At 38.0% G+C, this 14,447-nt stretch overlaps 1 protein-coding gene across 4 annotated transcripts in view; it reads right to left on the bottom strand.

Moving 5' to 3' along the window:
* Window positions 1–14,447, bottom strand: part of pias1b (protein inhibitor of activated STAT, 1b) — a 126,976-nt gene that overhangs the window by 44,310 nt on the left and 68,219 nt on the right. For all 4 annotated transcript variants that reach the window (XM_069911712.1, XM_069911714.1, XM_069911711.1 and 1 more), the window contains one exon: window positions 5–89. In XM_069911712.1, coding sequence (XP_069767813.1) covers window positions 5–89 — 85 coding nt within the window. The remainder of the gene's footprint in view (window positions 1–4; window positions 90–14,447) is intronic.

Genomic DNA, 14,447 nt, shown 5'->3' with positions numbered 1-14,447 from the left:
TTACATTGAGTTGCTTATCTGTTGAACTTGCTGTGGTGTAAGTGCGAATGCAAAGCAAGTCTCCTGAAACCGCTGGCCGTTTTCTGAAGCTTCAGTAGACAAAAAAGGTAGAGTTCATAATAATATACTGTTACTGAAATCTGGACATTATTTGCATTTTGAATTATATAATGCAACATAATGGTGATGTTAGCATATTCATCTGTATCACCTCAATTGAATAATTTCTGGCCTACATAATAGCAGTAAAACAACAGTTGGCAAAATATAAATGTGCAATTATAATAGACTAGAAATCACACGAATATTCTATTTGAGAGAAGACAGCTGTTTAAATATTTTGTGAAATCCATACTGCTCTGGATGCAAGTGTTCAACCTGCATACAAAAGAACCCCTGCTGTACAACTCACCCTATCATCCTCAATGGTCTCAACTTGGTTCTAAATCCATTGTGCTGACACTTAAAAAAAAACAGCCTCCCAATATTAATCCATTTTGGGAAGGAAAATGTACAAGGATATTGCGAGCTCATCCAATAAAGGAGGAGCACGTTGTGCCCTTCTTGTACCCAAAATTCTAGCAGCAAACTCACCAAGGCTTTTTTAGCATAGCATTTCCTTGCCAATGACACCTACACTATCCAGACAGTTAAGTGAAACAAACACATAGCAGAGATGAAAATCAGTTACTAAAACATACACAATACAATCTATACAAATGGACTAAATTAGCAAATTGGCACAGTGTAAGGAAGAAGTTATTTTCATTCATGGCACTCATGGTGAAAGTACAAATACAATAAATTCCTGCTTGCTACAACTACACAGTTAGGGAAAAAACACTAGTAAAAAGTATAAATGTGCCATGAGGAACAAAATACAAGGATAAATATTCACAATTGGAATAGTGCAAAGATAAAGTACTAATGCAGACAGATTTTGCCTTAGCGTGTCTCTCATGGTTGCCTCAATGTGAATACAAGGAGAGGTCCATGGATATAGGGATGCCTAGGAGCTTGAATCTACTAACTCTCTCCACTGATGTCGTGCCAATGACCACAGGTGTACTGTCCTTGGCATCCCCTTTAAAGTCCACAATAAGCACCTTGCTCATGTTGTGAGCTAAATCGCTGTTCTGGCATCATACAACCAGTTTCTTGAATCCCATCCTATATTCTGACTTATAGTTACATGTTATTTGGCCAACAATGTTGGTGGAGTCTGCAAATCCAGCCAACAATAATTATACCATCAGTGAACAACTCATTCAAGTTTCACCCCTTCAAAATCTAGAAAAATTTTGCATTCCCTTGGAAGCCATACTGCACTATGAATGTTCCAACCACACAGCTCGAGCAGTAATTAAGGATGGCCAATAAACACCGACTTTTCCAACTACAGTAGAAGTCCTAAAATCCAGACTGCTCAGGATTTTGAGGCAGTACTTTTAAACTTCAAATTTATGGAGGAATAAAGAGATGAATTTGTAAATTTTGACAATTTATTCAATGGCAAATACAGCACGTTTCATTTATCAAAGTGAGCAGTTTTAATGAAAAATAATGTCACCACTTGACAAAAATGTAATCAAAATATTTTCACTATAAAAAATGTAATCCTTCAAATTATGTTTAAAAATGAACATTATTAAAAAAACTACAGTATACAAATGAATTTCTTTGTATTAAGTGCGGTCGCTTACTGCCGCTATGCAAATGTGGTGCTTATGGATGCATACGCATGCACACAAAAGCTCGCTAAATTTTAAAAGTTTGAGAGTTTTGAAAAGTGTGGATTCTCGGGTGATCCGGATTTCTGGCATCTGGATTTTTGGACTTCTACTGTACATCTATAATCACTAAAATTAATAAAATTGTTCTATAGACATTGCCCTTCAGTATGTTATTACACTGAATTAGCAATTAATTTGCCAATATTTCATATAAATAATCACAAAATATAAATAATCAATCAAAAACCTATTGCTGAATTCTCAAAATACAATACATTCAATTCTGAAACACCACTATCTGAAGGATATTTACACTTATTATAAAATCTCTTCAATCAAGTCTCTTGGTATTTTGAGTTTTGTCTTGGCAGAGCAGAGGTGGAAGAGGTCTCTGAGCGTGTCTATGAGAGTCTTTTCACACATTTTCTAGTCAATGCCCACCACTCTTCATGTGGATATGGCACAAAGTTAGACCATTTGTTCCTTAAAATTTTAAAGTACGGAATTTTCTTTACTTACTTCTGTGAACCCTGTAAAGTTTATGGAAATTTAGATCCATGAGTCATATCAACCAAAACTGAGCTGACTCTAAATCAAAGAACTACAGATATCGGAAATCTGAAAAACCTACGCTGGCCACACTCAGCAGGTCAGGCAAAATCTTTGCAGAGAGAAACAGTTATGGTTTTGATATTGTCTACTGCCTGTTTCACTTTCAGAAAATTTTACTGAACATAAAACAGGCACCCAAAGGGAGAAACTACATTTAATTTAGTCTGTTCAGGGATTGGATTGGTCCGGATTCTTGGGCAGTACTTTTAAAATTCTAATTTAAAGAGGAATAAAGCTGCACAGCTTGTGGATGGAACAGTTGCAGCTTCTACTGCATCTGTAGCACTGCTTAACACTTCTTGCTTTTTAAAAAAAAACTTTTGTATATTACCTTGTTTAAGACTTTGTAATTTCTTTGTGATGAGATTATTCTGCATCATGTGCACACGCAGGACATCTTGAAGACTAGAGCTATGGTTCTATGTTGTGTTGCACCATATATTCCTTTTAAAAAAAGTACTAATCCTTCCCTACCTCGTAACCCTCTTTTTCTTCCATTCACGTGCCTGTCTAAGAGATTCTTAAATGTCCCTAATGTTTCAACCTCCACCACCCCTGGCAAGGCATTCCAGGCACCCACAACCGTGTATATCCCTGATGCCCATGATATCTCCCCTATACTTTCCTCCCTCCACTTTGTACAGATGTCCTCTGGTGTTTGCTACTCCTGCCCTGGGAAATAGGTGCTGGCTGTCCACCCTATCTATAACTCTCAGAATCTTGTAGACCTCTACTAAGTCTCCTCTCATCCTTCTTCACTCCAAAGAGAAAAGTCATCTGCCACTTTCATTCTCTCTCCCACTCCCACTCAGAGCTCTTGCCTCCTGTGTTGTTACAATGGAAGCTTGAGGAGCAACACTTTTGCCTGAGCACTCTACAGCCACTTGGACTTGAACTGCATTCTCTAACTACAGAGATTTTTTTTTTGCCGTACGACTCCATACATCTGTGATTTTGATCAGTCTCTCTCTCCCTCAGTCCAGCTGGACTTGCTGGGTTCGTCCCACAGCCCTGCCAACAGCAATACAGAACATAGGCAACAGAGCATAATAGTCCCATTAACCTGTCTGATCTGGTGTCACCCTGCCAGATATTCTTTTTGACCTATCCATTCCTCCTGCCATCTTCGTTGAAACTTAAAATTACCCCATTTAAACACGTATCCAGTTATGACAAAGGATTTCTGATCTGAAACTACCACCATTTCCTTCCCACACATACGACCTGACCTGTTGTTTCCACTGAATTCTGCAGTAGTCTTTTTTAAATATCTTAAATTGTAGACTTTCCGATGTCATATGTTTCCATTAGAACAGTATTGCTCACACTACGTTCTAGTTTCTTAATTCTTTCAAGTTTGTCTCTCAGCTTCAAAGCTATGTACTTTAGGATCCATTATCTTTTTTTCTTCTTCTTTGGCTTGGCTTCGCGGACGAAGATTTATGGAGGGGGTAAAAGTCCACGTCAGCTGCAGGCTCGTTTGTGGCTGACAAGTCCGATGCGGGACAGGCAGACACGGTTGCAGCGGCTGCAGGGGAAAATTGGTTGGTTGGGGTTGGGTGTTGGGTTTTTCCTCCTTTGCCTTTTGTCAGTGAGGTGGGCTCTGCGGTCTTCTTCAAAGGAGGTTGCTGCCCACCAAACTGTGAGGCGCCAAGATGCACGGTTTGAGGCGATATCAGCCCACTGGCGGTGGTCAATGGGGCAGGCACCAAGAGATTTCTTTAGGCAGTCCTTGTACCTTTTCTTTGGTGCACCTCTGTCACGGTGGCCAGTGGAGAGCTCGCCATATAACACGATCTTGGGAAGGCGATGGTCCTCCATTCTGGAGACGTGACCCATCCAGCGCAGCTGGATCTTCAGCAGCGTGGACTCGATGCTGTCGACCTCTGCCATCTCGAGTACTTCGACGTTAGGGATGAAAGCGCTCCAATGGATGTTGAGGATGGAGCGGAGACAACGCTGGTGGGAGCGTTCTAGGAGCCGTAGGTGATGCCGGTAGAGGACCCATGATTCGGAGCCGAACAGGAGTGTGGGTATGACAACGGCTCTGTATACGCTTATCTTTGTGAGGTTTTTCAGTTGGTTGTTTTTCCAGACTCTTTTGTGTAGTCTTCCAAAGGTGCTATTTGCCTTGGCGAGTCTGTTGTCTATCTCATTGTCGATCCTTGCATCTGATGAAATGGTGCAGCTTTAGGATCCATTATGGTAGCTTTGTAAATACGTTTGCTATACATGGTTGTTGCTGTGCATCTGTGACGCTAGCACACAAAAGCCCACTAAATTTATACAGTTTGAGAGTTTTCGAAAAGTCTGGATTCTTGGATGATCCAAATTTATGGCATCCAGATTTTTGTACTTTTACTGTATTTAGAAGTACTTATTTGGATCAAGGAATTCTCCTAAAGCCTGCTGAGTTATAATTGGATAGGTATGGGTCTAAAAAAAAGTAATTAGAAAATCAAATGTTTAATTTACCTTGTATTATAAAGGTTTCTAACAACAATGTATTCTTGCTTCAATGATATTGGGATTAGATGAGAGTCAATACCTGAAGAGGGTTCCCTTGCTTTTCAGGGAGCACCATGAAACATTAAGTGTTTTATAAAGAATAACATTTCCCTTTGAGGAAATCATATGATAGAATGATTCATTAGGGTTTAGGATACAATATGATTATCCAATAAGACAAAGTCAAGAGACCCATGTTCTTTCTGAAAAAAAGACAATCAACCTAAATCAAACGTCGCTCTCTCCACAAATAATACCTGAACACCACCAGTCTTTCCTGCTTTTATTTCTGACAACCATAATACCTTGCTTTCAAGCTACATTCAAGATTGAAAGAATGAGGTAATTTCGTTGAATCAAAATTCAGAGAATTGCTTGAATAATTGCCAAATGTAATCCAGAATTCAGAGTCAATCATTAAACGCTTATGAGAGATTTCTTTAAACAGTTGGACATATCTGGAATTCTTTAACCCATACGACTGTGGTTGCTCACTCAGTCAATTTAACACCAAACAACAGGCTTTTGGATACAAAAATATTCACTGGATATGGATTAGAACAGAAAGGTGGACCTGTGATATTGGGAGAAATGACTTGCGTAACCAAATATCCTACTTACATTTTTAAATGCCTTTACAATTGAGTGCAATCTCATACACACACGAACATACATATATACATTCCAAATCGACAAGTAGTAAAACTTTAAAAAAAAATTCAGCTGACATTTATGCTTTTCTCTGTTCAATAAATGTTTGCATGTTAGAATTTAAAACATTAGAATTGTCTTATTCAAGTCAAGGTGGATCACAAGGGCAATGAGATGAAACCTCTTAACCTTTTGTGGCCAAAAACATAAGATCAAGTACAAAAGTGTTTCCAATGAATCACCTGGCAAAAGCACAAAGTCTTTCCCATGTAATCACCATGATTTTTATGAAAGCTTTTCCTCTGGATTTTTCAAATATTGTAGTGGGAAAATGCATGATTTGACCAAGTTCTGTCTGAGCCACAAAACTGACTAAAATATGCACGAGTCCTGTTCTTATTTTACCAAATTTCACTGAAGTCTGTTGCAAAATCCTGATGCGGGGACAGTCATATTAGAATTAACTTTAGATCCCCATTCTGTCCTATGATAATAAAGTTTGATGACATCCAGCACCAATTCGATACACAAAAAAAGTTACTGCAAATGATGGGAAGACTAAAGCAGTCGAGATAGCTTGCAAACATGAATTATTTCCTCATTCAAGCCATCAATCTGAGCACTGTAAAAAAAAACATTAAATGCTTCCTCCCATGGGAAAGAAATAGGAACTCAGTCCCCCCCCACTTTGATTTTTGCTCAACCAATAGATTGCCAGGAGTGCAGTGGCTGACACCGAAAGCAGAACGCTCATTTCCTCAGCTTAAGAAAATTGTATTTGTAAAAAAACAATTTGTATTTGAATATTTATCGGTTCTGTTTCATGGGAATCTTAATCATTTTGGAATCATTAAAAAAAATTTCATGACTAAGAATGCTGCTGACCAGTGAGCATTTATGATCCTTCATTTTGAGGGAGTTCTAATTTTGGGTAACCCCACCCCCAGAATGATCTGGTTCTGTTATTTCCATCTCTTCTTTACCTATTCCTGTTCTTACTTAACTAATTTCATCACCACTCCAAAAAGGTCTCCCTCTCTGTCTCTCCACTTTCAATCTTCCATCCAAGACGCACAATTTGGTCCCTTCCCAGCTTTCATGCACAAAATACCATCACTTTTATTTTTGTCTCAAGAAAGAAATGGTGTCCGACTTGCTGAGTTCACCAGCAACTCATTGTTTGCTCAAGAATCTTGTGTTTCTTGCATTGTTTTAGTGGGAATATGGCTTTCCACTTGCCTCAGAAATGTCTTGGAACAACAGATAGCATGAATGATCATTTATATCATCAAATGCTCCAATGGGATAGAAACTCTCGATCTTCTCTGTGGCAAAACCACAGCTGATTATAGAAAACTTACCAACTGCAAAGTTTCGGATAGAAGGAATGGAAGTTTACAATGAATAGAAATCATAGAAATCTTCACCTCTGTATATATTCCTGAACACTAAAGATGTGACCCAAATTTAAATGTTACGCATCTGTGAACTTGTATGGGTATGGAACTCACCAATCTTCCTGCTGAATCACCATGCAACTAAAGGAAACTTTAAGGGCTGGTGTCACCATCTACTCAAACACTTTCATGTTAAATTGTAATCATAACCCATACTAGAAGCTGAAGACAGGTGCAAAAACATACAGGCAACCTCTCATTCACATGTGCAAGAATGTCACTACTCAAGAAATGTCATGCGTTAGTTAGGCCACTCAAAGGTCAGCATTGGACTTTGATTATTTTGGACAGTGGCCCACTCAATAAAGCCACAGTTGGAGCATTGTGTGCAGTTCTGGCATCAAATGACAGGAAGGAAGTTAGGGCCATGGAACGATTCAGTAAAACAATGCCAAGAATTTACAGTTATAAAGAAATGCTGCTTTTGTTTCCACTATATGATAATATTTTAGAAAAGGTTTTCAAAATTCTAATTATGTTAATAGATAATGATAGTCTGATTCCTGCATCAGACAAATCTGAAAATCAAAATGACCTCTGGAAAAATGCAGCAGCAAGTCCGAAGTCTATCCATTTGGAACTTTATGAGAACATGCAACACTTAACTTCTCGTGCCTTCCATGAGAGAAAACAAATTGGACAAGTACGTACAAAAATATAGGGCATGAAAAGAAATCTGGAATTATCAAAGACATCTCCCATTAAATTAGCATTTTTCAATACAATTTCTAAACACTAATGGTAAATTCAAAATCATTCAGCTTGCTTTTAAACCTTTAAAATCTGACAAAGTTACCGCAATTCCTAATCAAATGGTACCTTGAGGTTTAGCATTGAAGACTCATGTCTTTGAATAAATACACAACATATAACTTTGTACAAAATTAAAGATCAAGATTCCTTTATTATCATGTAATAGTACAGAACGTGTACTATTACATGAAACTGCCTTTTGCCTGCTGTGAGGCAGAAAGAGTTGCTATTGGTGTCACCCAATACCCCTTACAGAAAGTGAGAGAGAGAAACAAGAGTCCCTTCAAGTCACTGCGTGCCCATAGATTTGCCCCCAGCACTCCTGCAGAGTCTGCTGCCCCACAGACTCTTGTTTGATCTTTCAGCAATCCGAGCTCCGGTTCCAAATCTCTGGCACAATCAGGAAGCCTTCAGCAGCCAGAGCCCTTGTTGCCCTAAACACCCTCTCGAATCCAATTCCAATACCTGGTTTCCATGAGCAAGTCTCTAACCCGCAGCCCCTGCGGGTTTCCCAACCACATCACCCACAGCCACTGAGCCCTTGCTTATGTGCTACTGTGGTCGCCATCCTGTAGTTTCTTATGCTTCTCCTTCTCAACAGTGGGCGTTCTCCTCATTTCTGGTGCCCTGTGCCAGTCTGCTGCTTCAAGAGTCTGAAACCTTTCATGGCTGCTACCAAACCCAGGCATCGTCATTTTGGGAACACCATTGGCTCCCATAATAAGCCATTTAACGCCTGATAGGAGACACCGGCATGAGGATTGGTCAGTTGTACTCTTCAGAGCGGCATTGTGTCTACTCTCCCAGGTCCACACCAGTGGCAGCTGTGCCATTACAGTAGCTCTGATAGCAGTTAATCCTGACATTTCCCCCACTTGTAAAACATTTGTAAAAAAAATTTGCAAGAGGGACACATGAAAACAGTTTTCATGTGGGACGGAAAGTGCATGCAAGAAGATATTCTAACCACTGCAGATATTCCTGAAAACTAAAGATATTACCCCAAATAAAATTACATGCAAGAAGCAGGGCACAGAGGGAAATTGTTTGTAATAGAGTGAAATGATGCAGCCTTGGTACCGCAAGTCTCTTGGCTCTGGAGACCAGCATCAATTCTGATATTCAAACCTGCCTGTGAGGATATTAAAATTCTGCCAGGCACTCTAGCTTCATTCCACACACTGAAGAGGTGCTGGAGACTTATTTAAACCTCCTTGTACCAGCAATTTTTGCAAAGACTATTGCTTATTCGAAATATATATATTAACAACCTCGCCTTGGAAGAGCAAATGTAATTTCTAAATTTGTGGATGACAAATTTTGTTCAGCCAAAGGATCCAAAGAAGTGGAATGGGCCAACACTTGGCAGATGAAGTTTAATGCACAAAATACGAGGCAATAAGGGAGTCAATTCAAAATAAAGTATTGTTCCAAAGGGGATGCAGGAACAGAGGGATCCAAGAGTACAAGTACACAAATCATTAAAAGAGACAGGGTATGTTGAGAAAGTAGTTAAGACTTGCCCAAATCTGGGCATTATCAACGAAAAGAACACAAAGCCAGGAAATTTAGTTGAAATACTATAAAACATTGGTTCATCCTCAATTGGAAAATTTTTGATAGCAAATTATAAGAATGGCAAGTTATTAGAGGGGGCTCAGTAAAGAGTTGACAGAATGGACCTGGGATAAGGGACCACACTTATAGAGCAATGGGGATCATTTTGTTTGGAGAGGGAAAAAAAGCCAGAAATGACAGGTTAGAAGAGTACAGCTCAGGAACAAGCCCTTTGGCTCACCACATGTACTCTAACCACCAAGCCAAATTAAACAAAATATTTCTGACTGCACATGACCGAGAAACCTCCATTTCCTGCATATCTAGGCAGGGGAAATAAAATTAGTAGGAATAGCAAAGCAAAATATTATGCACACAGCACAAGGTTGGAATCTGGAACGTGCATCCCTATGGGCTGTATTGGGGTCATCTTTACCTATCTCTTATTCAAAAATTGACAAAGAACTTAATAATGGCACATAGATCGAAAATCTGGAATCGATTCAGAAAATTTTTTGGATTGCTGGATTTATAGTTACAAATCCTATAATATCTAATTATTTATTTCAACCTGTCATTTTAGATGCCAGTTTTCAAGAATGACATTTTTTTAGTATTAATAATTTTAAAGAATTTTTTTATACAACAATTTTATATCTCTTCAACAATTGGGGATGATATTTATCTTATCAAATAGACATTATTTCAGATACTATCAAATTCGACATTTTGTTTGCTCAAAGCTTTTAACATTTCCTACTTTTCCTGATGCAAATTTTATCGATGAACTCTTCGAGTTACAATTTACTCAAAGGCATAATATTTGCTTCATATTATAAACTATTGAATATGAAAGCAATTTCTTTAAGTGGGAGAATAATCTGAATATCACTTTCTCAAAAGAATGGACTTCAATTTTGGGCCTGATTTACGATTCATCATTGTGTGCTTGGCATAGTCTTATTCAATTCAAAGTGCTACACCATGTACACTTCTCCAATGTTAAACTTGCTCAAATTTATTCTGATATTAGTTCACTTTGTGACAAATGTAAAATATTAGATGCCTTTTTGTTACATATGTTTTGGACTTGTCCTAATTTAGAAAAATATTGGACTGACATTTTTAGAACCTTTTCAACCATATTTAGGATCACTTTAGACCCATGTCCGGTAATTGCACTATTTGGTTTTTCTAGAAATACGAAGAGTATTTTATCTTTCTAATCAAAGATAGGCTTATAGCATTCTCTATTAACAAGAGCAAGTCTGTTAAAATGGAAAGAGGAGTTCTCACCTACACATAATCAATGGTTATTAGATATTATGTCCTTTTAAAAGCTGGATAAAATTAGGTATATCATGAAAATCATGATTTTTTTGAGGCCCATTTATAGCTTACTTCCATAATTTACTAATGAGGTGTGATGATTAACGCCACTGGGCATGCTTATTTGGATCCCCTGAGGCCACTTGTTCGAATTTAACACTACATACAATATGAATTTTAATGTTGATTGCTGTGGGTTTGAATTTTTTTTTTCTTACTTATTTCATAATATTGTAGGAATGATCATGTATTGGATTTAGAATTAAGTAGCATTGCTACTGTACTACATGTTGTTATTTGTAAATCTGCAAAAGTTTCATGGCAATTGATTTACTGTTTGTTTTTCTGATAAAACAAAAATAATTTCAAAAGAAAGACTGCAAAGAGAGGAATACAAGGACGCAGCAATGGAAAATACACGCATAATTCTGAATGGCTCAGAAATGGATAGATGTATTAGACGGTCAGAGAGTTCAGTTGGACAAATCACTTGGTCCAGATGGGATGGGAAGACAAGATATTATATTGGAAAAGACATGGCCATAATCACCTGTAGATTTGGGTATGATGGTCAAGGACAATTCCAAATGTTGCACTTTTTTCAAAGATGCACAAAATCACTCAGAAGCCTCAAAACAACGGGGGAAGGGGGTGGGAACACTTCAAAAAACAATGAGAGATTCCATTGTTGAATAGCTGTGGATTGATCAAAAAAATCCAGCATCTATTTTCTCGTCATAAAATGAAGCACAAAACCTGTGCCAAACATGCCACCCCAAAAAACTGCTGACTGCACATGGTTTTTACACCCCTGCATATTTGCAGCTCTATTTAGAAGCCTCTTCAACATTATCTGCTTCCATCAGTACCTCTGGCAGCTTGTTCCACTCTGTATACAAAAAGCTGGCCTCGCACATCTCTTTTAAACCCTCCAGCAACCCCCACCCCTCCAACCTTCACACACCAAGTTCATTATCATCTGATTGCACAAGTATAACCCAGATATGAAAAAGCGATCCCTGGACCTCAGTGCAAAACATGAAGGCACAAAACATACATGTATATAAAAAATTGTTTAGTAAATGTTAAGAGTCTTGGGTGATTAGTGACAACTGTTCATTTGGTCGTTCAGCCTCCTCACTAGCTGCAGAAAAAAGCTGTTTCTCAACCTGGTGGTGTTGGCTCTGATCCTCCTGGATCGCTTTCCCAACAGGAGCAGCTGAAAGATGCTGTGTGTGGGGTGGAAGGGGTCCTCAATGATTTTGCACACCCTCTTCAGATAATGATTCAGTAGATCACATCGATGGGGTGGGGGAAGAGAGACTCCAGTCATCCCCTCTACCACTCATATGGTCCAGTGGATTGGCCTCCAATCGATTTCTCCTCAGCAACTGTACCACACTGTGATTCAGCTGGCCAGGACCTTTCAATAGGGCTCCTGTAGAAGGTTGACAAAATGGTGGCCAGTAGCCTTGCCCACTTCAGTCTTCTCAGGAAGTGCAGTCACTGTTGCACCTTCCTGACAAGTGAGACGTTGTGTCCACAATAGGTCACTAGTTAAGTGAACTCCAAAGAACTTGGTGCTCTTTATTCTCTCCACCTCAGAATTATTGATGTATAGTGGAGGGTGGTTGTGCCTGGTTCTCATGAAGTCCACAATTATCTCCTTCGTCTTGTCTCGTTAAGGCTCAGGTTGTTATTCTCATACCTTATCACAAGATTTTCCACCTCTTCTCTGTAATGTGACTCATCATTGTTGCTCATGAGGCCAACTACTGTTGTCATCTGCAAACTTGATAACACTGTTGGTGCTGGATCTGGCAATGCAGTCATGGGTCAGTAGCGTGAACAGGAGTGGAATGAGGACACAGCGCTGTGGTCTGCCTGCACTCAGTGTTACGGTGCTCGATGTTCTGCGTTCTTTCCATTAGAAGGTCCAGGAATCCTCTAATATGTGACATTATTAATCTGGGGAAAAAAGATTCAGACCATCTACCCTATCAATGCCTCTCTTATTTTTAAAAATATTTTTATTAATTTTAATATAGAACATATACAGATAATTCAATAAAATTATATGGATAATTATATAGAATCAATAAAACATTCAATGTAACAAAAACATATACAAGTTGCAAATCATATCCATAATTCGTATTCCAAGTACTATATATACACAAAAAGAACTAATTACAAAGAAGAAAAAATGAAGAGGAAAAGAAAAAGGAGGAAAACTCAAATTCCTGCCAAGAAGCATGGCCAGATGCTATGTGATTAATATTAAAAGAAAAACAATGATAAAGAAAAAACATGGAAAGATATTGGTCAGACAATTTAATTACCGTAAGATGAAATGTATAAAGTAATAAAGCAAGTCATAAATTACTCCCCATAACATCTGAAATCTTATATCTGAATTATTAATTGAATAACAAATCCTTTCCAAAGTTAAACAGGACATGATGTCACACAACCACTGATCATGAGTAGAAGGAGCAGCATCCTTACATTTAAATCACTCGCCTCACCAAAAGAGAGGAAAAAGAGATAGCACAACTCTGAACCTAGAAGAATCATTCTCTCCCATTTTGCCGATGAGGGCCACCAAAGGATTCAGTATTAAATCTTTTTAAACATTTTTAACTACAATTGTTTTGCTACCGCAAGTGCTATTTTTATAAATGAATTTGGATATTTAGTCAATTTGTTGCTTATTTCCATAAAATTACCTATTGGATATAGCTCTGGTCGCCCGTGAAGGCCACCATGGTTAATTTTTCTACAATTTCTTGCCAAAATGGTCTCACCTTCACGCATGATCACGTGGCATGTAGAAAAGTTCCTGTCTCAGTCCCACATCTGAAACACCTCTGAAATTTTGGCTTTTGATCGGTGTAGCTTTTGTGGGACAAGATAATAATTGGTGCAAAAAATTATACTGAACCAATTAGGATCTTGCATTTATAATTGATGTCATGCTACTCTTACACCAATCTGACCAACTTCTTTTTGAAATCACCACACCCAAGTCCGATTCTCATCTTTCCCTTGACCTCTGCAACCCTGCTTTGCACTTCCACTCTGGAGAGCATAGTAATTTTTGTGATAAATTTGGGTGCATTCCCCATCCAGACCGTTGGTTCAGTTTCACTAAAGATCTGTAAAAATATACCACCTGAAATTAATGTGTCACTTAGCACCAATTCCTCCCAAATGGTTAGCTAAAAACTTACCCAATTTATCACCATGAATGAAAAATTGCCTTTAGAGTTCAAAAGATGGCTTTTCACTGGATATGTTAAGAGATCAAATTTAGATTAACGTTCAATCAGTTTTTTGAAAACATGAGCGCATTGTTGATCAAACTGTTTAACTTGTTTAATTAACTCAGATCTTTCTTTATTAGTCTTCCTTTTTTATTAAAAATATACAAAATGATTGCCCTCTAAGAAAAGCCTTCAAAGTATCTTATATAACTAGACTAGAAGTCTACGAAGAGAGATTAGTATCAAAGAAACAAAAAACTATCCATGAATTTAACAAATGTCTTGATCTGATAATAAGACTGAATTAAAATGCCAGTGACTTTTATCTTGAGGGAAATTAAGAAGAATCAATGACACTTTTACAGGGGTATGATCAGATATTACAATACTGTGGTATTCACATGAATGAGTTAATGGAATTAAATGAGTATCAATAATGATACGCGAGTATGTGTGATGAACTTTGAAAATAAATCGTATTCTCTATTAGTAGGATTAAAAAGCCAGACATCTGAAATTCTATAGACTGATTTTAAAAAAAAATCTATTAATGAGGCAGATTTGTTTAATGTAGCTGGGTT

This window comes from Narcine bancroftii, chromosome 14 (genome assembly GCF_036971445.1).
Source record: "Narcine bancroftii isolate sNarBan1 chromosome 14, sNarBan1.hap1, whole genome shotgun sequence".
Taxonomy (NCBI): Eukaryota; Metazoa; Chordata; class Chondrichthyes; order Torpediniformes; family Narcinidae; genus Narcine; species Narcine bancroftii.
This window is presented reverse-complemented; position numbering and strand designations above follow the sequence as displayed.